This window comes from Arachis hypogaea, chromosome 16, assembly GCF_003086295.3.
Source record: "Arachis hypogaea cultivar Tifrunner chromosome 16, arahy.Tifrunner.gnm2.J5K5, whole genome shotgun sequence".
NCBI classification, from domain to species: Eukaryota; Viridiplantae; Streptophyta; class Magnoliopsida; order Fabales; family Fabaceae; genus Arachis; species Arachis hypogaea.
The window spans coordinates 20,050,502-20,077,188 of record NC_092051.1 but is presented as its reverse complement, the minus strand read 5'-3'; the positions used below and the strand labels follow the sequence as shown (position 1 = coordinate 20,077,188).

At 38.1% G+C, this 26,687-nt stretch overlaps 4 protein-coding genes and 1 long non-coding RNA gene across 9 annotated transcripts; 3 read left to right on the top strand and 2 right to left on the bottom strand.

Annotated features, from left to right (window-relative positions):
• The first annotated feature begins 4,456 nt into the window (after positions 1–4,456).
• On the top strand, positions 4,457–8,614 carry LOC112758317 (uncharacterized). 3 transcript variants are annotated; one of them, XM_025806949.3, is made up of 4 exons: positions 4,483–4,803; positions 4,928–4,969; positions 5,241–7,317; positions 7,823–8,614. In XM_025806949.3, exons 3-4 carry the CDS (start codon positions 5,653–5,655, stop codon positions 8,210–8,212), a joined length of 2,055 nt encoding a protein of 684 aa, XP_025662734.1. In that variant the 5' UTR covers positions 4,483–4,803; positions 4,928–4,969; positions 5,241–5,652; the 3' UTR covers positions 8,213–8,614. The 3 variants fall into 3 exon arrangements, with proteins under 3 accessions (XP_025662733.1, XP_025662734.1, XP_025662735.1); XM_025806948.3 differs by lacking the exon at positions 4,928–4,969 and having other exon boundaries at positions 4,457–4,803; XM_025806950.3 differs by lacking the exon at positions 4,483–4,803 and having other exon boundaries at positions 4,966–5,130.
• A 70-nt stretch (positions 8,615–8,684) lies between these two features.
• Positions 8,685–12,235, bottom strand: LOC112758318 (uncharacterized). Of its 2 annotated transcripts, XM_025806954.2 has the most exons (9): positions 11,977–12,235; positions 11,433–11,701; positions 10,628–11,001; positions 10,230–10,479; positions 9,953–10,118; positions 9,781–9,883; positions 9,520–9,648; positions 9,190–9,405; positions 8,685–9,091 (listed from the first exon to the last, which is right to left on the bottom strand). In XM_025806954.2, the coding sequence occupies exons 2-9, from the start codon at positions 11,668–11,670 to the stop codon at positions 8,810–8,812; spliced, it is 1,758 nt and encodes a 585-aa protein (XP_025662739.1). In that variant the 5' UTR covers positions 11,671–11,701; positions 11,977–12,235; the 3' UTR covers positions 8,685–8,809. The 2 variants fall into 2 exon arrangements, with proteins under 2 accessions (XP_025662739.1, XP_025662738.1); XM_025806953.3 differs by lacking the exon at positions 11,977–12,235 and having other exon boundaries at positions 11,433–11,951.
• Positions 12,236–13,743: 1,508 nt separating this feature from the next.
• Positions 13,744–15,633, top strand: LOC112758314 (uncharacterized). The gene is made up of 3 exons (XM_025806944.3): positions 13,744–13,960; positions 14,052–15,177; positions 15,305–15,633. The coding sequence occupies exons 1-3, from the start codon at positions 13,872–13,874 to the stop codon at positions 15,383–15,385; spliced, it is 1,296 nt and encodes a 431-aa protein (XP_025662729.1). The 5' UTR covers positions 13,744–13,871; the 3' UTR covers positions 15,386–15,633.
• Positions 15,621–18,649, bottom strand: LOC112758315 (peroxisome biogenesis protein 12). 2 transcript variants are annotated; one of them, XR_011873989.1, is made up of 8 exons: positions 18,039–18,630; positions 17,700–17,940; positions 17,501–17,610; positions 17,260–17,334; positions 16,808–16,894; positions 16,357–16,443; positions 16,053–16,266; positions 15,621–15,932 (listed from the first exon to the last, which is right to left on the bottom strand). XR_011873989.1 is itself a non-coding variant. In XM_025806945.3 (8 exons), the coding sequence occupies exons 1-8, from the start codon at positions 18,405–18,407 to the stop codon at positions 15,861–15,863; spliced, it is 1,179 nt and encodes a 392-aa protein (XP_025662730.1). In that variant the 5' UTR covers positions 18,408–18,649; the 3' UTR covers positions 15,621–15,860. The 2 variants fall into 2 exon arrangements, 1 of the variants encoding a protein (XP_025662730.1); XM_025806945.3 differs by having other exon boundaries at positions 16,053–16,190; positions 18,039–18,649.
• A 6,024-nt stretch (positions 18,650–24,673) lies between these two features.
• LOC140179916 (uncharacterized) lies at positions 24,674–26,548 on the top strand. The gene is made up of 2 exons (XR_011873988.1): positions 24,674–24,949; positions 26,097–26,548. It is a non-coding gene; the product is annotated as an uncharacterized lncRNA (long non-coding RNA).
• The last annotated feature ends 139 nt before the right edge of the window (positions 26,549–26,687 follow it).

Below are 26,687 nucleotides of genomic sequence, written 5' to 3'. Positions count from 1 at the left end.
TCTATTATTAACTTTTTGTAAATCAATAAACAGTCAATTTTTCCCTATTTTATCCTTGTACACGTCATTCTTATCATCCTCAACAACTTTACCCTTAAAAAGGGGTATTTTTTGTGTCAATCAAAGATTTGAAGTAGGGTAATAGCAACTCTTGTCATTTTTCTTCATTAACACAACTACTGGACCCCTTATGTATAAGAGTACTGATAAAATTATATAACACCCCCATAGAGCCTTCAAAATCTGTTAAAAAAGGTTCAAGAACACACAGAAAATTTCTGCATGCGCAAAAGACTTTTCAAGAATATACAAACAGGTCTACTGCATGAGTCTCTGCCTCGAACATGCAGGAACTACAACCATCACCTTTTGACCAAAATATTGATTTTGAATCTCGGTAGAAGTCTAATCAAAACACACTAAATTTGTTGATTCAGTGACCCCAAATTACACATTGATGTTTTTATTATCACTTCATATATAGTTTCTAGTATTAAGCTGTGCCTTTGCCTATGTGTACCTTAATTAACAGAGTTGTAAGTTGTAACTTGTAACATGTCCGATAGATCCTACAATGTGACAGTGACATTGTACAAAAAGAAATAACAAAGAATATTGTGGACAAATTAAGGTGGGGACTAGTGAAAGCAAGCACTCCTAAGTCCTAAGATCTTGAGTTGTTTCCATTGCCTATACTATAGTTGCTACTTGCTAGAGCGAGAGATTCAAGGCAGTAAATAAGAAAAAGAAGGCCAAGAAAACATTAAAAGAGGCTAAACAAAGTTTTATTAGTGAGCTTAATTAGGCCCACAAGAGCAACGGGGACCAAGAACAACTTACGATGCATTGCATGTGAGTCTCAAGCAAAAATAGGACAAACACAAGACCAGAATGTCTTCTAAATTTTATCATAAACTCACTAATATAAACGCATATGGGATATGGCACCCCTAGTATGGTCCACAAAGCTGACAAACTCACAAAAGGCTTTAATAAAATTTAACGGTTATAAAAAAATTAAACTTCACTTTTTTAGCTTTGTTGTCTAAAATTTAATCCTGGTTTTTAGGAATGAAATATATTTTTAATAATTATAAAAAATTAATAAAAGACTAACGTAAAGTAGTTTAAAGGAAGATAGCAAAAAATGGTTAATAGCTTCTTTTCTGTCATCTTAAGTGTTTGATTAGAAAGAAATCAAATGATCTTTCAAAACAATTATTCAGGTATTGCGAAAGTCATTGTTACATCGATTAAAAATTACCAGTGAAGTATTATCAATTCTAATATAATATTTGTTGATGATAATGGCAGAGATAATGTAGAATGAGCAATTATTAATGATGATAATGGCAGAAATAATGCAAGAGTGAGCAATGTATTTTACATTTTTAGTTTTAAGATTTATCTATCATGTGCTTTAAGAGAAATTTTTCTTTGAAAATATAATAAATTTAAATTTTTAATATATTTATTTTGTATTCATTAAATAAAAATATTTAAAATTTTTCATTAGTAGTAAGTTTATTATGTGTCATAAAGACACATATTAACTAAATCCTTAATTTTATCATTTTTATGCCTTTTTTATTGTTTTTTTTTTCTTGTTTTATTTTAGTGCGTTGAATTCTTTTGTTTAAAAAAATATTCAACGATATATTATTTTGCATTCTTTAATTATCACTTATTTTATTTTGTATTCTAATTACTTTCAGAACAATTGAGTAATATTATATATAAATATAATAAGTGTGTAATTATAGATGTTATATATATTAGATTATATATATTAAGTTAAATAACATAATTTTGACTATTATCTCCATAATATAATCAAACTTTTAATTAGTCAACTTTTTTATTGTAAAATTATTTTTTTTAACTCTTAATTTTTTGAAGGGTTTAATATTTAGAATTAAAATTTAGGTGTAAAATTTAGAATTTAAAATTTAAAATACTAAAATAATTATAAAAAATTAATTGATATTAAAAAAAATTAATTTCCTAATTAAACTCATATCTTAGTTAACCAAAATTAAATAAATAGCCCTGTGAATATAAGCCCTCACCATTTTAATAGTGCTAATGTAAAGATATAATCAATTAGTAATTTATCCTTCAAGTATATAACGAGATTGGGTTACCAAATAATGCATTGTGCATGGTAGTATGTTTTTGCAATTAACAAAGTTTATGATCAAATGGTATTTAAATGTAGATAGAACTCATATAATGGAGAAAATATCAACGCATGACAAAGCTTGTTCCTTGTAGAGTACTTAGGAAGTGAAGTCGACTTCACGTGAAATTGATATCTGAGAACCGTTAGATAAAAAATTAGTCAAATAAGTCAAATCATTTTACGGCTCTCAGGTATCAACTTCACGTGAAGTCAACTGCACCTGAATTTCTACTACTTAGAAAACCCCACGGCATACTAAGACTTCGTCTAAACCGCCACAACTTGGAAATTCGACTGCAAAGTGAAGGACAAAGACAAACACATCTTAGCTTCTTGTTAAATATTTTAATTTTATTTTAAATAAAATTCTCTACAATACAAATATAAATAAATTAATTTAAATTAAAACTTTTTATCTTAATTATAAAGGACTAATTTAAAAATAATATGTCTACATCTTACATATGTCATCCTAACAAATTTTATTAATATTTTTTTTAAGTATTAATTTATCCAAAATTTACTTAAATTTTCGAAAATTTATTTGTTATTTTATTAAAAAAAACACATTGCTATAAAATACTTATGCCTCCAAAGGACTAATAATTCATCGTTAATTTTATCAAATCAAAAGAACAAAGACTGACCCTTACTAATAATTTCGCATCTACAATTTTATTGGAAATTTTGAAAATTTTCGTCTAACTTGACGTTAATCTCTTTCGAGTATTCTCCCACAATTATTATAATTCTGCCTTATTTGTTTGCCCTGCTTTAAAGAGTTAGTTATAGGGTTATAATTAGTCTCTCACAAATAACATTGGAATATTTGCTATATATTCTCAAGCGAAATTCTTGCACATAAGAAAGCTTTTCATTTGAAGTTTCATTGCAATCAATAACAAGAATTTCAGCGTACGCCTACGTAAACAATGATGGTTCATGATGAACTCTTGTGAAGCCAGTAACTAGAAACGAAATCATGCTAGGTATGCATGTAATTATCCTTAAGCAGAGAGGCTTTAAGTTACTGCAATTTGTTAATCTCTTTGATACTAGTTAACTCGACCATTTATTTCTCATTATATTCACTTGTTTTAATTAAACAGTTAGTCCTAAAATAATTTTGAGGGACACAGTTTTTCTTCTTAATTATTAAGAAGTGAATAAAATAATGGAAGCCTATTTTAGAGAAATGCTAAGAAGCCAACAAATTTTGTGATTTATAGCTATTAATTAGTCATCATTGATATTTTTAATGATGTGAGATTACATTTAATAGTGTGAAACTGCTTTTTTTTTTTTACTGATTAAGTGTTGACCAAATTTTAATAAAAGTACTGGTCCTTAGATTTTCCCATTTATAAATACTACAAAGTATAAACAGCATTTTTTAAAGTCTAGATATCATTTTTTCTTTTATTATAATTACAAAATTAAAGTAACTTTAAATTTATGTTAAAAGTTTTTATTTTTTATATAATTATTCAAACTAAAGCAGATGTTACTAAAAAGAGAGCTTGAACAAAAAAAAAAGTAAAATAACAAATAAGTTTTTAAAGATCTACACTTCAGACATATTAGAATTTAAAAAAAAAAATGAATGGAGTTTTTACAAGAGCAGATATAGATATATTACTATCATATTAACTCCATGATCAATGTCAAAAAATTTAATTTGAACATAAATTATTCACATTTATTATCATAAAAATTTTACTAGTATTTTTTTTAATTAATTTATTCGAAATATAAATTTTAAAAAATTTATTTACCATTTTACTAAAAAAAAAAGGGAGAGGAAGAAAGCATGAATGATTTACCCTTGCTGGAGCTACAATCAAGAGCCATGAGAAAAGTAATCTTGCAGGGGGATCCTCTTCAAAGTAACTAACTCATCAACAAAGTAAACTAAATTGAGTTAGTTCCACCGAACAAGGCAAGGCATAAGTAAATGGGATTATTACTCTACAAATAAAAAACAGAGAATTATATTTAATCATTTATAGGAAAAAATTTGTTAATTTTGAAAGTAGAAGGAGAATCCCGTTTCTTCACTACTGCAAATGCAACGCACAACAACCACCACCACATTATTACAACAATATATCTAATGTCTAATGGTAATATAAAAGTTGTTTTACTATTTCTAAAATTTGAGTGTAAAACTTTTAAATTAATGGCATAACAGTAGTATATTACATTATATTAGTTAATTAATTAATTAATTAATAAGTTTTTAAATAACTCTCCTAGATTACAGTTTTAACTTTTAAGAAGACCCTTGTCAGAGAAAATATAGGAGGCGAGTCCAGCGGGAGTCCCCCTCTCTTTCCTTTTGAGTTGTGTTGTCCCTTTTCACCATTTAATGGTCCATCCCATCCTCACCGTCAGATCCCATCTTCCTCTTTCATATCCACCGTCCGATCACCTTTCCTTTCCTCTTCTTTTCTTTTTCTTTTTTCTTTTTTTTTTTTCAAACAATTTGGGGAACTTTGAAGTTCGAAGTTGAAGGAAGAGGAACAACCCTAAGAAGCTGAAGCGGGAGCTACTACAATCATTCACACTGAACTAGATCGCTCTGTTTCTCTTTCAATTTTGCTGTGATAATTCAGAGTCAGGTACGTAGTACTTTTTTTTTTCTCTTGGATTCTTGTTTGCTGAAAACTCATTCGGAAATTCATGCAAACTAAAAGACACTAATCATTCACGGATCTTTCACTTCTTCCTCTTCCATTGATGCAGACACTTTAACTTTACCCTCCCAAATGCTACCAAATTTTCTAGGTTTACTCTCTATCTTCCCAACTCCCCCCTGTCAATTTCTCAAATTTGTTGCTTTCAACTTCATCAACCTCTATAATTTATTTATTTAAAATTATATATATTTTTTACCCCATGTTACTCGTTGCGGTTACAATTGGAGGGGTGCTGCTAAGAACCGCGTAGTGGGTGGAATTGATCTTAGCTTATACTATGCATAAATCCTTGTTTGTTACTGTTACTGTTCGGTGGTTCTCGACTCAGTTCTTTTTTTCTTTTTTCTTTTTTTTTGCAGATTTAATTTGATTTGATTGGAGCTCCTTTTCCATGGACCGCAAGATCACCCCCTTGCACGCTTGTACTTGCGAGTTCGAGTTCGAATTTTGGGGGGAGAATCAGGAATGGTGAAGGAATTTGAAGCAAAGCACAGTTCCCCAAAATATTATTTTTATTGTTGTTCTTTCTTCAAAAAAATTTTGCCCAGTTCAAGTAGTCCCTGCCAATTTAATAGTGGAGCTTCATCGTGGCAGGGTAGAGCAACAAATTTATACTACTATTCAAGTAGGCACAAGTTACCCCGTTTTGGTGGTCTTCCCTAGTCAATTTAAACCATGGCAATTGCTTACTGTTTGTGAATCGTAAAAGCAAAGCAATGGTGTGAGTGAGGCCTGTGGCAATTCTGCGTCGTAACACAAGATTGACCAACCATGGAAACAAATGGAGTTGTTCATGATGGTAGTATAGGAGGGGCTAGGAGAGAAAAGAGAGAGATAGGGGACAAATCAGTGGAAGATTTAGCTAAATATGCACATAGTCCTGCCCACTTGGCTGTTGCCAGGCGCGACCATGTTGCCTTACAGCGCATTGTTTCCACCCTGCCTAGGCTTGCCAAGGCTGGTGAGGTGAATACAGAGGCTGAATCTCTTGCCGCTGAGCTTCGAGCTGATGAGGTCTCTGCAGTTATTGATCGACGTGATGTTCCTGGTAGGGAGACCCCTCTTCACCTTGCAGTACGTCTCAGAGATCCAATCTCTGCTGAGATATTGATGGCTGCAGGCGCAGATTGGAGTCTTCAGAATGAGAATGGTTGGAGTGCTCTCCAAGAAGCAGTGTGCACCAGGGAGGAAGCAATTGCCATGATTATCGCGCGGCATTATCAACCTCTGGCTTGGGCTAAATGGTGTCGTAGACTTCCCCGCATCATTGCTTCGGCAGCTCGCATACGTGACTTTTATATGGAGATAACTTTCCATTTTGAGAGCTCTGTCATTCCTTTTATTGGACGCATAGCTCCTTCAGACACATATCGCATCTGGAAGCGTGGTTCTAATCTTCGTGCTGATATGACACTTGCTGGTTTTGACGGTTTACGCATCCAACGATCAGACCAGACATTTTTGTTTCTTGGAGATGGATATGCTTCTGAGGATGGTAATGTAACTCTGCCACCTGGTTCTTTGATTGCTCTTTCTCATAAAGAAAAGGAAATAACAAATGCTTTGGAAGGTGCTGGTACACAACCAACAGAAGCTGAAGTTGCTCATGAAGTTTCCTTGATGTCTCAGACAAATATGTATAGGCCGGGTATTGATGTTACACAGGCTGAGCTTATTCCCCATTTAAATTGGAGGCGCCAAGAGAAGACTGAGATGGTTGGGAACTGGAAGGCAAAAGTTTATGACATGCTTCATGTGATGGTTAGTGTGAAATCAAGACGGGTGCCAGGTGCTATGTCAGACGAAGAGCTTTTTGCTGTGGAGGATGGAGAAAGTATGATAAATGGGGAAAACAATGATGAGTATGATGATGTATTGACTGCTGAGGAAAGAATTCAACTGGATTCTGCACTACGTATGGGGAATGCTGATATGGTGTGTGATGATGAGGAACATGGAGACAGTCAAGAAAATGGCTCAGCAGCTACCTTTGAGAATCCTGAAGCCAATGGTGTGGTTAAAGAGAAGAAGAGTTGGTTTGGTTGGAACAAGAAAAACATCAAGAGTAGCAGTGATGATCCTGAGGAGTCAAAAACTTTGAAGAAAGTTTCGAAGTTTGGCTCAGAAGGTAGCAACCAGAAGTCAAGTGATCAGCAAAAGTCAGCATCTGACTTGAAGGAAGATAGTGGAGACACTAGGAAGGGAAAAGACAAAAGCAATAAGAAGAAGAAGAAGAAAGGAACAGCCACTGAGTCTAAGAATGAGAGTGAGTATAAAAAGGGTTTAAGACCTGTCTTGTGGTTAACACCAGATTTCCCTTTGAAAACGGATGAGCTTTTGCCTCTACTTGACATCTTAGCAAATAAGGTTAAGGCTGTTAGAAGACTGAGGGAGCTTTTGACAACTAAGCTTCCTCTTGGAACTTTTCCCGTCAAGGTAATCATATTACCATAATAACTATAGGTTTTTAATTTTTTAGGCATCATTTTTCTGTACATTGCATTATTTTGGAGTTGGCAACTTAAAGCTTCAGAATATTGAGGAGATTCATGTGACTTGACTCTGTTTCTATTGTTTGGTTATTCTTGTACTGGCATTTGTGCATGACATGACATGATACTGCTGTTAGTGTTATCTATCATAGTCTGAGTAAAACAATGAATTGGAGCGGTTTGCTTCTTTCATTTTTTCGTTTCGTTTTGATTAATTGCTTGCAAGTAGTTCTGGCCATGCTTTGACTTCTCACTTCATGGATTTCATTTGCTAATTTGATTTAGATTTCAAGCTATACTATACTAAACATAAGTTACTAAAATGCGAGTGGAGTGCCTGATTTCTGCCTGTCTGGGTCTTAACCTGATGGTTAATTGGTTTGTCATTGTCAGTGTTGTTATACAAAGGCTTCTGTTTTTTAACGATAATAATCTCTGGTGCCACTCAGGTTGCTATCCCAATAGTCCCTACCATTCGAGTTCTTGTCACCTTTACGAAGTTTGAGGAGCTTCAGCCAGCAGAGGAGTTTTCAACTCCACTCTCCAGCCCAGCACATTTCCAGGATGCGAAATCCAAGGAACCGGAGGGTTCAACATCGTGGATTTCATGGATGAAAGGAAGTCGCGGAGGGCAGTCCAGCGACTCCGATAGTCACAGATACAAAGATGAAGTTGACCCTTTCAACATACCTTCGGACTACAAATGGGTGGATGCCAATGAGAAGAAACGCAGAATGAAGGCTAAGAAAGCCAGAAGTAAGAAAAATAAGAAGCAGACAGCAGCAAGAGGCAGTGAGGGTGGTGCTTTGCATCAGGGAACTGAAGACCTTGAAGAATAATAGTAACAACATGGATTCACGGTCTCTGGGTATATTTCCACTTTGATAATTGTTGCACAAAGAGTCTTTTTTTGTGCAAACAGCCACAGCTGACTTTCTCATTCTGCATTGGATTGTTTCTCCAAGAATATTCTACTAGAGATTTCTTGGGCAACCAATTGTTTGTTACTAGCTAAGAAAAATGTGCCTTTATTTTTTTATTTCTTCTCAAGTTTGGCGAAGAAAGCTTTTTCTTCTAGAAATTGTTGTATTGTCATGTGAAGTGAAAATTGAAGAGGAAGAGTTTATACTCCTCCTTCAATCGCGTGGCTTCATTCTAATTTTCATTAGTCACCAATATTTGTATCTACACCTATGTCAATGATTATCTAGATTACACTTTTGAGAGTGGCATTCTCTTCATTGTTTGTTGTTCTGTCTGTCATCAAGAATTTGAATCTTCTTTTGAAAAGGAAACATCATAAACCGGAAATAGTAAAGAACTTCAATCTTATTTCCACGAACTATTTTTGACACATACTACAAAGAATCCATGTCATATCACCAAAAATAAAAGACTTAATAACTATATATTAATTTACAAGAGGTAGAATTATTCTACCAAAATCTGTCTTTGTTAACGCTCAAATAGCCAGCCATTACCTTCCCCCCAGTATTTCTCATACCATCTATGAGGAAGCACCATGAAGAACCCAATGCTCCAATGAAGAAATCAGAGTCAGCAGCCATGAGGAAATTAACCAGTGGGTAATTGGTGCTGGTCTCCCTCCCAAGGCTGGCTTCATACTCAGCCATTGAAACATTCATCCTGTCTTGGCGTCTTACCTTTGTATAGTGAAAGTTCCAATGAGAATATTCTTTGGTTTTGTCAATGACTTCCTGAATCAAGTTAGGTTCTTAGTAATGTCAGACACTTTTAACAAGAACAACGATTGAAAAATTAAGTAGATGTGTAGTAGTAGTAGTAGTACTAGTACCTGCATCTCAGTGGAGAGCCAAATGTTGTTGAGGTTTGGGAAGTGCCTCCTAATCCTATCAGCAAGATGCATGTATTCTTCAAATTCAACCACTTTCATTTCACATGCTTTGTCTCCCATCCTTACATGCATGCTTAGAAGAGGCCTAGGAACCCATGGCTTGTGATTGGACCACACATATTCATCAATTTCAGATCTTGGCTTATTATTACTTCCCTGAAATACCACCAGAAGCAAAATTATAACAAAATCAAAAGCAATTTTCATGGTCATGTATATTCTACTCTAAGTCAGTATTTTATGTCCCAAAAAGTATTTTAGTAAGTTAACCTTTGTCCAGTCTCCAGCAAGACCTTCATGCACCATTTTCGCAGCTAATTTTCCGAATGCAGCATGTCGAGCTTCATTCAATAGGCTGCATGTGTACTCAGTTGGGAACCTCATTAAGTAACGCACAGCCTGGAAACAATATTTGTGGCATCAACATGAATTCATGAAGCAGTCACACAAAATAAGAGGGAAACTGATCACTGAAGAAAATTGGGAAAATGTGGACATAACTCTTTAATGCATTTCTTATGAGTACCCTACCTGTGCCCTCCACCACCGCATATCCATCTTTCTATGTGAAGTAATCAAGCTGCCATTTATATCAGTTGTTGGTTGCAGATACTTCCAAGGTTCACCCCATATTCTGCACCATAAAAACTAAAATTCTTTAAGTAATCATTAATGTATAACTGCAGTTGTAGTTGGAACTTACCTAGGAGTTGGCCCTGCCCATATATGCTTTGATGTGTAATTTTCTTTCGCAGTCAAAATTCCTTTACTCCAAGCATCTTCGCTTTTCATTAGTTCTAATGCTCGTCGACGACACTCTAGGGAGGCTTCTGGAAAGAAGTAACAACTCCAACTAGACCGGGAAGACCCTGCATACACATTTTATGTTCACAATGATTGTATGCAAAAGTTGTTAAAACGGAATTGAACCTAAATCAGAAGAGATGAAGCAAGCAACTGTATTGGTCTTTTTATTATACCTTTGCAGCCACCATGGTCAGCTCTATTGTAATATTTAGTTACAAGAACTCTGCCTTCATTGATTGCAATAGCAAGGAGTCCACTCATTCCAGCAAACTGAGCACCAATGCCGAATCCTGGTAATTTTTCCCAGTCAGCTACAAGGAACTTGACATCCGGATTGCTACAGTTTAAGGGATGCTGATGGATCCATATGTCACGTTGCACTTTCCTAGTCAATGGGTAATTTTCTTCATCAGATCCTGCAATCTGCCAAAAGCTTATAATAAGAAAATGGTTTAGGTTTGAAGTTTGAACCGGCAAGTAGTTGACATTATAATTGGTGAGTCTAGCTTACGCGATTCGACCTTATCCCGAAGAAATCTAACAATATGGCACAAATACTAAAAAGACATACCCAAGGTGGATAAGCACCCTTAGTTACAGCTTGATGCCTGAAATTTTGAGTCTGGTCACTGGTTGTAGCAACATGGTGCATGTCCAAAAATCCTTTCCAACTTGTCCATTGAGGGAAGTTCTCATTTCCTGTTCGCTTATCGAGACGTTCGAATAGCTGTGTCCTGGCTTTGCAGTCTTCCAAATGTGGGGCATAAGGCAAAATGGACCTACTGATTCCAAGTTTGTGCAAGCACTCATTTGCCTCACTTTCAGATTTAGTTAACACACAACTCCAACCTGAATAAAGCATAGAGACACTATCCTCATTTTCTTTATCTTTTCTGCTGTTGAAATCTGTTAGCCTCTGTGTTCCCTTAGCATTAACATTGCAGTCTGTTCTTGTCACCATAAGAGAAAAAATACATTATGACATTTGACATTAATATAATCTAATACCCCTATAAAATTGATCATATCCAAATTGATAACTGCAAGAATGTCCCAAGAAAATTTAATATTGATTGATTATGCAATGCAAAATAATGTGCCATATTCGGACAGAGTAGCCTAAAGAAAGTGTTGGTATGATTTCAAGTTGCTTCAGGTACAAGCCTTAGAATTTATTCATTCATTCATCTAATCATCAATTGAAGAATCCAATATTCTTTGCTTTAAATTTAGCCGATAATTGTTGTTCCTTTTTCAACAAGATTAACAAAGTGTACTGAATTTGTCATGTCAACTTCAATTAAGAACCATCATCAAATGGTAGAAACAGAAACAGAGAAATAAAGATAATCAAAAGTAGAAGAAGATTGACTTACTTATGGTATTATTAGAGTGAGAAAGAGAGTCAGAATGGAATGTTAAATTAAGCATTGAGAATGAGAAGCGACCAATGCCAAGCTGAAAGGTGGAAGTAAGAGCAGCCAAGATGAAAGAGGCAAGGCACACTCCAAAGAGGAATCCAACAACACAAACCATACATGGAAATGAGTTTCCCATTTGCAAGGCTCTCATTGAAACCGCTCTCTCAAGAGATTTCTGATTCACTGCCTCCATGGTTTTCTGGCAATTAAGCTCCTTCAAGAAGCTTCAAAGGCAGAAAAAAAGTCTATGAAGATAGGGAAAGACTAAAGAGGTCCATGATGTTGATGGAGCAAGAAAAGCATCCCCGCTATTTTTGGATGGAGCTAGGAATAAGGAAATAGAATTCACATGCATAGTTTTCTTCTTTAAGTGTAAAGATTAAAGAACAATGTCTAATAATCACTAAATAATTAATCATCCAAGAAGAGGAGAATATTTTTATAATACGGCATAAGCAAGCAAAGTTTTGAGGGGAAGAAGAAGAAGAAGGTGACGTACCATGAAAAAAACAAAAACACAATCCGTGAAACAAGATAAGAATGTGAGTGGCAACAACTTTTTAGAGAAACAGTGTCTGTGGAGCCTGATTTTTACCTGCACACCCTTTCTTTCTTGTGCTTTTAATATTATTATTAATAGTAAGAGTTAGTGACACCAATCTCCAATGGAAATAAAGAAATAAAGAAGAAAGAAAGAAGGTTAGATTTGGTGGCAGCTGGTGAAGTTGCCACTTGGTTTATATATTGTGATCATTATCACTCGCTCAATCTATGGCTCTATGCTTTGTTGCTATGTATGGCTGGTCCCCTCTCACATTTCTAGATGTACCTACCTCAGCTCAACCAAAAGCTAAGCCTCCAATTAATTAATCCTTTTTTTTCTTTAATCTTATTATTAATTACAACAGTCATTCATCTAATTGTTATGTTGGTTTTTGGATATGGACAGAAGGAATGGAACCACACACAAACTTTCCATGCATGCTATGTTGACTTTCTCCTTTTGAAAATTATGTGAGCTCTAATTGTGATTAGTTAAAACAAAACGAATATAGAGTTGTTCTCTTTTTGGAGAGGCTCAAGCTAAACGTAAGTGTTCTTGGCTGTGATACACTTTTCCTTTCTTCTTTTTGCTTTTCAATTATGTTTATTTATTCTTCTTCTAATTAAATATTTTGATTCTGACTTATAATAAAATTCATTAAAAGGGGGTTGGATATTTGAATGCTGGTTTTGGATCTTGAACTGAAAATTATCAATTATAGTACTCCTAGTCCTTACTACTCCACAGACCATATTAATGTATATAATAGTATTTCTTTTGCTTTGAAATAATATTGAAAGTTTTGGGGTTAAATTAATTTTGTATTTTTTTTTACTTCAAATTAAATGTTTATTTTACGTAATAAGCATACCATAGTTACCCAAAATATCAGGTGTGATATAATTATTAATAAATGAGGAGCAGAATATAATATTAATTGAGTTGATTAAAGTACTTCAAATAACATGATGGGTGATTTTGTTTTCGTCATTTTTCATTGGGAAATGAGATGGGAATGGACGTATGAGAGAAAAGCGAGAGAATCTGCATGGATTTGGAGTCCCAAAAGTTGTCATCTAAAATTCCTCTTACTTTGGCTTTTGCAGGATAGTGCGCAATAGGGCCCTTGGTAAATCTTGTACATTTTACTTGTGTATATAACTGTGTCACTGAAATATATAACTTGTCACTCATATTATTATTCAATTTAATGAAAGACGATGAAAGCATATTTGAAAATCGTATTAATTAGCAAAGTTGCACCAACCGAAAAAGTAGTCCAACAAAAAAAAGACTCCGGTGCTAGATAATTCTTTTTGACTTATATGTTATGTTGGTAAGTTTAGACCTATTAAAAAATTAAAAATTTAAAATTTAAAATTTAAAATAAAAATACTTAAAAAATTAACTGATATTAACTAAAAAAAATTCCACTCTCTAATTAACTTCATATAAAAATTGTCAATAACATTATTAAATAGTGTTAAATATCACTTGTCCATCTTCAAATAAGTCATTGAGAAACATTTCTTCCCTTAACAAAATTCAGAGCTACTAAATTATTCCCTTTTGGCCTTGATGGAAAATGAGTTATTAATACCTACTATTTGTGTCAAAAACAGATGTATGATTATGAATAATTGAAGTGGAGTGAGTGGTCAAAGTCAAACCTGTTCAAGTAGTAGAGTCCACATAAATGGGTGGGCCCAGAGATAGACGAGAATCTCAACGGTCAAATTTCAAAAGCTCCCTACCTTCCTCCCTCTTTTCTTCCATTTCAGTCCCTCAATCCCCTCTCCGCTTTTTTCTTTCTCTTTAGAAAGTGACCTTTTTCTCAACTATATCCATTCATGATGAGGTGCTTTCTACCTACTTGTTTTGGTTCTTGCAAACGCTCTAAACGCTCCAATCCAACTGCTACACAGTCCCTTCATTCCAAGTAAGCTAGCTAGCTTTCCATGCTTTTTGTTTATTCTGTGTTATTCCTTTAATTTATTTTGAACTTTCATTATCCGTCATTTTCATATCAGAATCGAATTGCAATATGAATTATTGAATCGAAGTGCTGAAGCAGCTCATGCGGCCACACCTACCAAGGATGAAGAAGAGAGACTTGGAAGAAGAGGTGAGAAAAAAGATGAACACCAAGGAGAAGGAGAACAAGAGTTTTCGGAGTCGCTGTTTTCTCTCTCCATTGGCTCCACTAAACAGATTTCTGCTGCTCAAAATGCCGACACTACTGAAGTTAACAGTCCAATGCAGCAGCAGCAACAACTTCTTCTTGGAGTTGGAGAGGAGGATTCTGAAGCATTAGGATCAAGCGCACCAACTGTTCGGGAAAAGGTTCAAGGGAACTCGTCCAAGCCGGCTGGATTCTCTTCATCCGACAAGGAAGCAGACATAGCAAAACCTGCTGAGCAACAAAATTGCATTGCCAAAGAGAAGGTGAATCCTGAAGAAATAAATTCTTCTGCCAGAGAAGAAGGTGGTGATGTCAATGGAATTCAAGAAGAGTCTTCAGAGTCGTTGTTTTCGCTGTCGACTGATTATAGGAAACCAATTTCATCGGCTGAAATAGCGGAGACCGAAGTTAATAGCCTGAGGCAGGACAAGAAAGAAGAAACTCAAGAAAGGGTTCATGATATTTCCTCTGTGTTGAATCCAATTGAGAATGTTGATACACAAGGGAGGGTGGCCAAATCCACATTGCTTAAGTCACTGAAGAACAATGATAAAGAAAACATCAACAATTCAGCAGTGGAGGACATAGCAATATCCCTCAGTCCAGAGCCAAATATGAAGCTCTCAAAACGCAAGGCAAGGCAGAAGGCGAATGATAACAAGCTAGAGATTGGCGTTGACACCAGCCTATCCAGCTGGTTGGTTGAACCGGAAGGCACGCCTGTTTCGGTGAACAACAGTTCAGTGGGAGAACAGACACCAAAGGGAGGTAGAGGATCCTCATGGAGTAATGAGGATAGACCAATTCTAGGAGCATTGACAATTGAAGAGATCAGGATGCATTCCCTATCAAGATCTTCAAGAAGGACTAGAAGCAAGAGCCCCGACGAGACCCCCATCATAGGTACTGTCGGCAGCTACTGGACTCATACTGGTCAGGACATGGAGTCAAGCTTGAACAACAGTGGAAGAAAGGTACTACATTTAGTGTTATAAGTTGATAATTAGGTTAGGTAGTTGATATATCAATAGTGCATAATAAACCTATATATTAGTTGAATTGAAGTTTTATTAAACTTAACCAGAGTTGCTGGTGTTGCAGGATGCAAAACTGAAATCAAGTACTTCAACATGTAAGACAAGACTAGAAAGAGCGTTCGAAGAAAGTGTTTGTGAAGTTTGAGCTCGCGTCCCATGGTTCTTACGTTCTTTCGTTCTGCATGAAGCGTGGTTAGCCCTAGAATAATATGGTTAATTTTTCTTAATAATAAAAAAGGGGATCTTAATGGGTATATTGTTTAGTTCTCTTGGAGCATTTGATGCGTACATAGTTTCAAGATTTTACTTCCGCAGTTTTGCTGCTGCTAATGATATTGTAAGCGCAACTATAATTAAGGACAAGCAAATCATGCCTTTGCTTTTTTGCAGTAACTATTGTTTATTGCTTTATAAGTAACATACATACTACATACAATCATGCTCGTTATAGCTGGAACTTTATACGGATGAATACGAGGAAAATAACAAAAATCATTCCTCTTCTGCATCGTGTACCTACCATACTAACGGTGAAACCCCCCATCCCTACATAGAAGAGACTAAGAGAGATGTACATATAACTAAAACCACAATTGAGAATCTTGTAGCCACGTGAGACCTTAGACATCATGAAATAGTCTCCTTATCTGCTCAACTGTTGCAGGCATCAGCGTAACTGGGCAACGCTTATACTGTAATGAGGAACCACAATAAACAAAACAAATTAGGGAATAGAAGTGATACATGTTGAATTTAACACTTGACATCACAAACGTTAGGTCCTGCCAACTCTTGCAAGATTGAATTCTCACCTGTGTAATATACTTAAATATGCAAGCATAGCAAAAGACAAATCCCGAAATTGTAACTACAGATGGATTTGCACGCTTCTGTGAGCACAAGGGGCAAATTGTTCTGTCAGATGGCAGCGGGATTCCCTCTTTCGCTACCTGGTTGTATGAATATATATTAGCCAATGGCCCAACACAATTTTTTGATCGGTTCATAGAGAGGATGCAAGTAGACCTATTCAATTAGTATGATTCAAACACCAATTTTACATGTATAGAAGTACACTGATGAAGAAAGAAGATGAAAAACAAAACGTTTATTCACCTTTGGAGGAGGAGGAGGAGGGGGTGGAGGATATACTGTCGGGGCTGACATTCTCTCCTCGGCTGACTGATACCACCATTCCATCATCTATATGTTCCACATAAATTACGTGTTAATGATTGTGCTCTGTCTCAACTAGTATGTTCCTCAAACTAACATATTTAACCACACATCACTGGTAGATTACTTAAGTACCACTTGACAGAAGAAGTTGAACACAGACCACTCAAAGATTTCTGAACCACCCAGGCAATGGTACCAACCAAAACTCTGTTGGCTATACCATAGTGGGTGTTGTTCATTTTGTTGACTTTAAGAAATCTAAGCCAACAAACAATATATAAAACAAGCTAAAACACACCAAAGTTTAAGAAGATTCAGTATTATTTTTGGCTTACTGTTTTACTATATTAAGTAAGAAAACTTATCAAGAGGGAAAAAGACATCTCACTTTAAAGAAGAACACAGCTGCAATCAAACCAGTTTGCGCATAATCCAGTACAGTGTACATACAGCTGAGCAGTGCTCCTTGCAAGGTCTGCATTATGACATATATCACATAATCATATAAGGTGATTCATGTGGACAAAAAGCATAACATTTATTCAAAGTCAAGATTGCAAATGTTAAAATGAATCTTGACTTTGGATAGGCAGAACAATATGAATAAAATCAACAAAATATGAAATTCTTCAGCTGCAACCCAGTTCATGTTATGATTTTTTTTTTTTCTTTTTTTTTTCCCTTTTTTTCAGAAAAAAATATCATTAAGGGGGAGGAGGGGGAAGGATCACTTATTTTCAAAAAAAAAAAAAAAAAAAAAGAAAAAAAGAAAAGAAAAAAGCTTTTGATGTTTTAAATACGAAATAAACTGATCTAAATTAGCGTTTAATTGATAAATACCTTCAACCATTGAGGGCCACGAAGTCTCTCACGTTCTCGGCTACGTATCTTTGAAATTCTTGAAGAGGTATCCATCTATAATCCCATGAAAGGAATAAAACCCAATTCAGTGAAACAAGAAATGAAAAAAATGCAAACAACATGTCTATTCTCATTCACCCACCACAATACAGCACTCAAGTACAAGAGTAACATAAAAGTAATGTAGTGTGACAGATTTTATAATATCCTAAATATGTACCATCTCTTGGCCTGTAGCTCGGCACACTTGTATCCCAAGTGCATGCAATGCAAATGAGTAGTATCCAGTGGCATCCAAAAGGTATAATAGCTGGTAAGCAAATTGCAAACCTGCAGTGACATTGTTAAGATATTAAGAATCAGTTAATCCGAAGTCTCAGCAAGATAACCATTTCAATAAGACAGCAGAACACACATACCCTCTGTAGTAGCATGTAGCCAAGGGTAGCAAAACCCCACAATCTTTTGAACTCTCTTCCTGACGCGCTCCCTAATAGATGCATTGGCATCAGAATCCAATGTTCTCCTCGACTCTTCGAAGCCGAGGGTGGCATCAAAACCTTCATTTTGATCATCACCCCAGAGGGTAGCCTGCAGCCTAGCTTCCCTTTCTTTGTTGTAGATTGAATGCAACTTAGACTTCAAATAGGGCAACACAACCTAGAAACACACCCAGATTCAGCTAGCTACCACTATGTATAGTACAGCAATGTTCTCCAATTGAAGCAAATCAGGAAGAAAGAGAGAACTAGGGTTACCAGAAAAACAACAGAGAGAACTTTCTGGCGCCTTTGTAAACCTGAATTGGGAGCAGCGTTATCGGAATTAGGGGAAACGGTGGAAGCATCAATCTTGAGGGCAACATTGACGGGTCTTCTTCGGAGACCGTAGAGAGATTCAGCAAAGGAAGCATCTGTGGTCCGCAAGCTGTGAGTTTCGAGGATGAGCATGAGGAGGGCGAAGGATTCATGTTCGTAGTCGAGGAGGCGGTGGAGGAAGGGGCGGCGGAGGGCGAAGACTCCCAAAGAGTAAGTGAGGGCGGCGCGCAGGCTGGCGGGGAGCTGCTGGGCCGCCGCCATCTCGAAGAACGTGGGGCGGCTGCCTTGGCCCCCCACCTGAAACAGCATATCTTCTTATCCTTTCTTTCTTACTCTTCCACCGCCTTGCGTCTTCGTTCATATATGTTTGAGCTTACAGCTTTTACTCAAAATTCATTCGTGATTACTGACTCTATGCTCGAAGATTGTTTGTTGGTAGGGATGGAAGGATCCTCCCTCCTTTGCGTTTGCGCAAAAGTGATTCTGCTACCGAAACTATATCAATATGTCCGGAATAAAAATTCATTGCAACTTCTCCTAAATAGATTTATATAAATTTAATAGACAAACTTGATTTAATCATGTAAATCAAATGGAGTAAATAGTTAAAATGGTCCTAAAACATCTAGCTATTTTTATTTTAATCTTTGAAAATCTTTTTTAATCAAATTCATTTCTAAAAGATTTTAAGTTAATAACATTAGTCTTTTCGTCATTTTTCTTACTAACACCGTTGATGGAAGCTGAACTGGCACGTTAGAGATACACGTAATTGTTACGGATCCGGCCCACGGATCCTACACCCGGAACGGTCCCCGAATCCGGTTGCCAGGGTCTGACCCGCTTCGCCCTTCCAGAAGGTTCGAAACCAGCCCACTAGAGGTCCTAACCAACTTTCGAATTCAAACGTCTCCCTTATCTTAGCCAAATAAGATAAGATAAGATAAGATAAGATAATTCAAACGTCTCCCTTATCTTAGCCAAATAAGATAAGATAAGATATTCACCATCACCTATAAATAGAGGACCCAGGTCCCTCCAGGTATTCATTCATTCCTCACACCTTATACCTCTTAGATCCATTCTGACTTGAGCGTCGAAGTGTCTTTGCAAGTACCTCCCCCTCATTGCTCCAGTCAAGTGATCCGGCATCTGCCTCAACCCGCAAGTTCTCGATCCATCTCTCAACCCGTACCAGAGACATCTTGTACATTGGCGCCGTCTGTGGGGACTTTGCAACGTTGTGGCGGCATGACGGATAACCCAGAAGAGCAATCATCAAACTCAGATTTCTTGCGTGTAACTGAGAGCAAAAAGGAATAATGTTTCCTTAACTTGCATCACCTTTGCATGTTTATGCATCCTTTCGCCCTACTCCAACGGCGAAATCCCAAAGGAATAATGTTACCTTAACTTGCATCACCTTTGCAGGTTTATGCACCCTTTCGCCCTACTCCAACGGCGAAATCCCAAAGGAATAATGTTTCCTTAACTTGCATCACCTTTGCAGGGATAACACACCTTCGCCCTACTCCAACGGCGAAATCCCAAAGGAATAATGTTTCCTTAACTTGCATCACCTTTGCATGTTTATGCACCCTTTCGCCCTACTCCAACGGCGAAATCCCAAAGGAATAATGTTTCCTTAACTTACATCACCTTTGCAGTGATAACACACATTCGCCCTATTCCAACGGCGAAATCCCAAAGGAACAATGTTACTTGCAATTACCTTCTTAGTGATAATACTCTTTATACACCCTCGCCCTACTCCAACGGTGAAATTCCAAATCCTCTAAGCCCAAAGTCTCGCTTCCCTTTAGTGGGACACCTCCACCTCTTGGGCCCTCTCATTCACCACTCCCTCATCCGTCTCTCCAAGCGCCATGGCCCCATCTTCTCTCTCTACTTTGGCTCCATGCCCACCGAGGTTGCTTCTTCTTTTGAACTCTTCAAGCTCTTCCTCCAAACCCACGAGGTCACCTCTTTCAACACTAGGTTCCAAACCTCTGTCATCCGCCGCCTCACCTGTGACAACTCTGTCGCCATGATCCCCCTTCGGACCTTACTGAAAATTCATAAGGAAGCTCATCATGAACGACCTCCTTAAATGCTACCACCGTGGCCAAGCTCAGACCTCTCAGGAGCCAATAGATCAAGAAAGTTCTCAAGGTTCTTGCACAGATATGGGGGACAGCCAAATCGTGGCAGCATGACGGAGAACCTCGAGGAACAATCCTCCACCCGACACCCCAACTCAAACCCACAAAGCCCAACTCCCGAACTCCAAGATAACACTCCTCCCACCCACGGGAGGATAATAAACCCGGCACATCGCCAACCAACCCCAACTCAACAACAACCAAGAGAGGACAACCGTCCTCCCACTGAAGCTCGGCCACCCGATGGCCTGGGAGAAAGGCGGTCCAGATAATCCAAGAGTTGTGCCTCAGGGTGCAAAACTTCAAAGGCCGAGTCACACCCAAAGAATGGTACCACCCGGAGCAAACAAGCCAAGCGACCTCCAGGACCTAATCTCATCGCGATACTAGGAACACCAGGCCCCCTGAGCAACAACACTGCAAACAGCACGATCGCAGCATTTCCCTAGACCCGAAACACCGACGCAGAGAAGACGACCGACGGCACCATCGGGAGGCCAAACGAGCAGGAAACATGCACGTGATAATGGAAGCCATCCCGTTCACAGAAAAATCCTTGAGAGCCAAACTCCTGAAGGACTTCAACAAGCCCACTGACATGAAATAGGACGGGACCAACGATCCCCGGGAACACCTAATGGCCTTCGAGGCCAGGATGAACCTGGAAGGAGTCGCCGACATGATCCGGTGTAAGGCCTTCTCGATAATCTTAGCTGGCCCTGCGATCAAATGGTTCAACGCCCTCCCAAACGGGTCCATAGTCAGCTTCCACGATATCACCAGAAAGTTCATGGCCCAGTTCACTATCAAAATCACCAAAGCTAAACACCCCATTAGCTTGCTCGGAATTACCCAAAGACAAGACGAATCTACGAGAAAATACCTGACGGTCGACGGACTCACGGACTCAGTCGCGAGCCTCTGCCTGACCAATGGACTTATGAATGAGGACTTCTGAAAGTATCTCACCGCGAAGCCAGTCTGGACTATGCACGAGATTCAGAGCGTCGCTAAGGATTACATAAACGATGAGGAGGTGAGCCAAGTCGTGGCGGCCAATAAACGGCAGAACGGCAGTACGGCACCTCGCCAAAACACCCCACCAAGAGAAAACCAAAAGGAACATTCCAAACCGACAAATGCTCAAATTACACCCTCTTGTTAGCTCCCATCACCGATATCTACCACCAAATAGCTGACCGAGGCGTCCTTCCGAAGGCCCGACCACTTAAAGAAAGAACGGGCGGCAACAAGAATTTATATTGTGACTACCACCAAGGATACGGGCACAGAACACAGCACTGCATCGACTTAAAAGACGCTCTGGAGCAAGCCATACGAGACGGCAAGCTCTCCGAGTTCGCCAAGATCATCAGGGAGTCGAAGCGCACAGAAAGAGACAAATCACCAGAGAGGGAAGGACGCAACCCAAGGACACAAAGACAAGCCCCTCGGGAAAGTCCGGAAACAGACCCGACCATAGTCGTCAACATCATAACAAGCAAGGATAAGCCGGAAAAGTCGAAATCGGTACTAAAAAAGAACCTCAAGGTCCTGGCAGTCAGAAACCAAACCCCGACAATCATCACCAATAATGCGATAACATTCTCCCCCGAGGACTGCCAATACAGCACCTCGGCGAAAGATGCCCCCTTCGTTATCTCCGCAAAGATAGGAACCGGGCTGGTCAGAAGAATACTACTCGACACATGAGCAGATTCCAACATCCTCTTCAGGGGATCCTTCGACAAACTCGGGCTTCGAAACGAAAACCTACAAACCCACCATAATGGGGTAACCGGGCTCGGGGATAACTTCCTTCAACCGGACGGCACCATCACACTTCCCCTCACCATCGGAGCCGGGAACCAAAGAAAGACCATCCTCTCCGAATTTGTCGTCCTTAAGAACTCCACCACCTACAAACATCATCCTCGGGAGAAAGACCATTAACAACCTCTCGGCAGTCATCTTCACCAAATTCTTACTCATGAAGTTCCAAGCCGATGACGGCACTATCGGCACAATACAGAGAGACCGGAAAGTCGCGGTAGAGTGTGAGAACACCAGCTCGACCCTCTGCAAGAGATCCCGAGATGCGGCAGGCATCTTCCTCGCCGACCTCGATGCACACCAAGACCAAAGTCCGCGCAGAACCGTGCGAGGAAACGACAAAGAGGCAGAGTGGGACCTTGCAGACAAGGTCAGGAGCATAGCACACCTACGGGAGCTAGCTCTAAAACAAATAATAAGTCTAAGGTACAATGGCAGCACGGTACGATGAGACTTTGGACCAGGAGACCTCGTCTTACGACAAAATGATATCGGTCCACCCACTCCCGGAGAAGGGATGCTCACGCCCAACTGGGAGGGTCCCTACCAAATTAGGACGGTAATAAAAAAAGAGCCTACATGCTCGAAAGACTAGACGGGACCAAGCTTCCAAGATCCTGAAATTCCACCAACTTACGATGCTACTATATGTAGAAACATCCTTCCAAAGCAACAAGATTGAGGTCGTTTAAGACTATCTCTTTACCCTTTATATTTTGCCTTTTTTACTTGCATTTATTGCTTAAGTCATTTAATCGTATATTTTCTTACTGGGCACTCTTTCCTACCCACATTGGGAGGTTTTAACGAGGCCCAAACCATAAATGGAATTTATTTTCTCAAAAGCATTGCCCCGTCCGACGGCACAAACCAAACGCGGCTACACGGGAATCGATTACCCCGAGGCCAACAAAACGGATATCCAAATAAGTAAACGGCTACACGGAAATCGATCACCCCGAGGCCAACAAAACGGATATCCAAATAAGCAAACGGCTACACGAGAATCAATTACCCCGAGACCAACAAAACGGATATCCAAACAATAAAACGGATATCCAAAATAAGTGAACGGCTACCCGGGAATCGATCACCCCGAAGCCAATAAAACAGATATCCAAATAACAGAATGGATATCCGAATAACAAAATGGATATCCAAATATCCAAACGGCTACACGGGAATCGATTACCCACGGATATCCAAATAAGTGAACGGCTACCCGAGAATCGATCACCCCGAAGCCAATAAAACAGATATCCAAATAACAGAACGAATATCCGAATAACAAAGCGGATATCCAAATAAGTAAACGGCTACTCGGGAATCGATCATTCTGAGGCCAATAAAACGGATATCCAAACAACAAAACGGATATCCAAATAAGTAAACGGATACTCGAGAATCGATCACCCCGAGGCCAATAAAACAGATATCCAAATAACCAAACGGATATCCAAATAAGTAAACGGCTATCCGGGAATCGATCACCCTGAGGCCAACAAAACGGATATCCAAAAAACAAAACGGGTATCCAAACAACAAAAAATGACGGCCCAGGATCGATCACCGTGAGGCCAACAAAACGGAAATCCAAATAAGCTAAATAAACAAAGTCTTGAAATCGACCCACCAAGAGGCCTAAAATAAGTTCACAATAACGGCCTAGAAAAGGCCACACAAAACAAGCATGAGCTGACGGTCTTCCAACTTGCGAAAAACCGGACTGACCAACATCCCGCCAATCAGTGCAGGATGACGTCACGCCCTTTCTAGGTTCCTCACAGTCTCCCGAATTACAGAGAATTGGACTCTCCAAACAATTTAGCATTGAGACCAAGTTAGCATGCTCTCATACTCCAGGGACAACTGTTCCAGACCCGATCTTCGGGTCCTTCCTCGGAACGGTCATCAAACCCGGCATGTGATGAGACGCACAAAAAACGTGGTCCTCGCCTGACCATGAAACGGCTAGAAACTCCCCAAATTCTCGACCTTGATCGGAAAAACCAAACAACGATCTCCTTGCCAAACCACAACGGCGAGGAAAAGGTTCCTCCAGCGATGAGACTGAGCACCCTCACTCTCTCGCTCTGGGGGCAACTGTTACGGATCCGGCCCACGGATCCTACACCCGGAACGGTCCCCGAACCCGGTTGCCAGGGTCTGACCCGCTTCGCCCTTCCAGAAGGCCCGAAACCAGCCCACTAGAGGTCCTAACCAACTTTTGAATTCAAACGTCTCCCTTATCTTAGCCAAATAAGATAAGATAAGATAAGATAAGATAATTCAAACGTCTCCCTTATCTTAGCCAAATAAGATAAGATAAGATATTCACCATCACCTATAAATAGAGGACCCAGGTCCCTCTAGGTATTCATTCATTCCTCACACCTTATACCTCTTAGATCCATTCTGACTTGAGCGTCGGAGTGTCTTTGCAGGTACCTCCCCCCATTGCTCCAGTCAAGTGATCCGGCATCTGCCTCAACCCGCAAGTTCTCGATCCATCTCTCAACCCGTACCATAGACATCTTGTACAGTAACCAATTTAAATGACACTGTTTAGATTGTTTGTGAGGGCTGACATCAACATAGTACCATATAGAGTAGAAAAGAAGACAAAACACTTATCCCTCATACTTCAAACACACTTCTCTTCACTCTTAGTCAAAGAAACCTCCTGTTCTTTGTTCCTCTCTGAATCCATCGACAAAGCTCCGTGGAAGACGACTAAAGCTGGATTTTGACGTGCGATTATACAGCGGGTGTCATGTGTGTCTTCTTCGATGAGTGTAGGTTCTTATTTTGCAAACCAAATTCAAAGGAAGGCAGCATTTTCGGCGCTACTGCAAAGTATAAAAAACTTTTTTCTTTCTCACCTATATGCTATCTTTGATTGCAAAAGAGAGAATGAAATTCTGCTGGTTGTTTTTTATTTGAATGAAATGTTGTTCGATTTTGCATTTTTGCCTTAGTGTTATTTGTGCCCTAATGATTTGGTTTGCAAATGGGAAGGTAACTCTATTTTTATATATATATATAGTAATGTGTTTGTTATGGTGAATAAACTCTTTTGAATGTGTTGAGGTTCGATTTTGTAGGTGATCTATGGTTTAGGGTTGTTGTTTTTAGAATTTGGTTAGGGTTTACGTATTGTGATCCACAGAGTTAAGCATGTATTAGGCTAAATTTTTTAAAACAGAGTTAATGGAATGTATTGTTTCTAATTACATACTGTAGAGAATATAAATACTAATTTTTCTCGATTTGAAATCATGTTTACAAAGGCCTCAATTTTTTTCTAATTACCTGTGTTGCTCTGCTTTCTAAGAATAAGATCATGCATTGTCGTTAGATTAAAAATGGAGATAAAAAATTCTTCATGTTCTAAGTAACATGAAACCAATTCTTGGCACAACCACCTATTTTCCAAGATTTGTTCGGAACTATGTGAAACAGCAATGTATAATATCTCTGTGAAGCAAGTTTCATCCACAAAATTTTCTCAGAAACCGAATTTTATAAAGTAGATTACGTTAATTTCTTCTGAAATAAGTTTTTCTAGTAGATATTATTGTTATTATTATAAAATAGATTACATCATTGTTTAGCATTGATTGGTAAATAGAATAAAATAAATGAGGAGCAGTAACTGCAGAGAAAAACACAAAATAGATAAGTTTCCTTGTATGCTATTACTAATGTACAGTACAGAGTTAATGCTCGTGTAATAAGTTAATGTACAGTATAGAGTTGTTTATGATTTTGAGTTTATTTTGAGTTTTATCTTTATTCATTTGTAGATGGAAGAACCTTTCATGACATTTGTGTTTCACCACGGTAAAAAGTTTAGCTAGACAGATGCCTATCCATTAACATAATACACACAAAACTCAGAACAAGTTGCATTTATAACTGGAAAAAATTAAACGTTGTTGTTTATATTTGTAACTGAAATCATTTTTGAATGTTGGATGAAATTGTTGTTGAAATTATGTAGGAAAGTGTTGCAAGGCCCATAAAACTGAAAGTTGTCAAAGGGAAGAGTCAGAAGAAATGCCTCCCCCCAAGTTGTCGCAACATCAACAACTCCTTCTGCTGAAACCATTAGGGAAACTAGCTCTGTCACTATCAAGAGACTTGCTGACTATATGACTTTTGTTCCTACTCCAAGATTCAACTCTCTTAAGAAGAAGGATAAACTTATTTGATGCTGATTTCTGATCATTATGTAATTAGAACTAATGCCATATTTTTTGTATAGGGCTCTCTTATTGCCATTAAAAATATTGTGGTTGGTTTTATTGTTAAGTCCATTTTTTTGCTTTAGCCCTTTTATTAAGTTAATGGTAGTGATATAAGCTATTATAGTTAGCTTTTTGGATATCGATCAGACAATTATGATCAAACAATGTTGTTTCAGTTTCAATATATGAAAATATTTAGTTTATCTATATCTCATTATAATCTTGTACAATTAGGTATAATTGTGTAACGTGTTGACGGATTTCATACAAATATTGAATCCTTAGTTCTAAGTTTAATTAACCAGATTACAATTTAAAGAATAATCTTGTCAAGAGTAAATTTA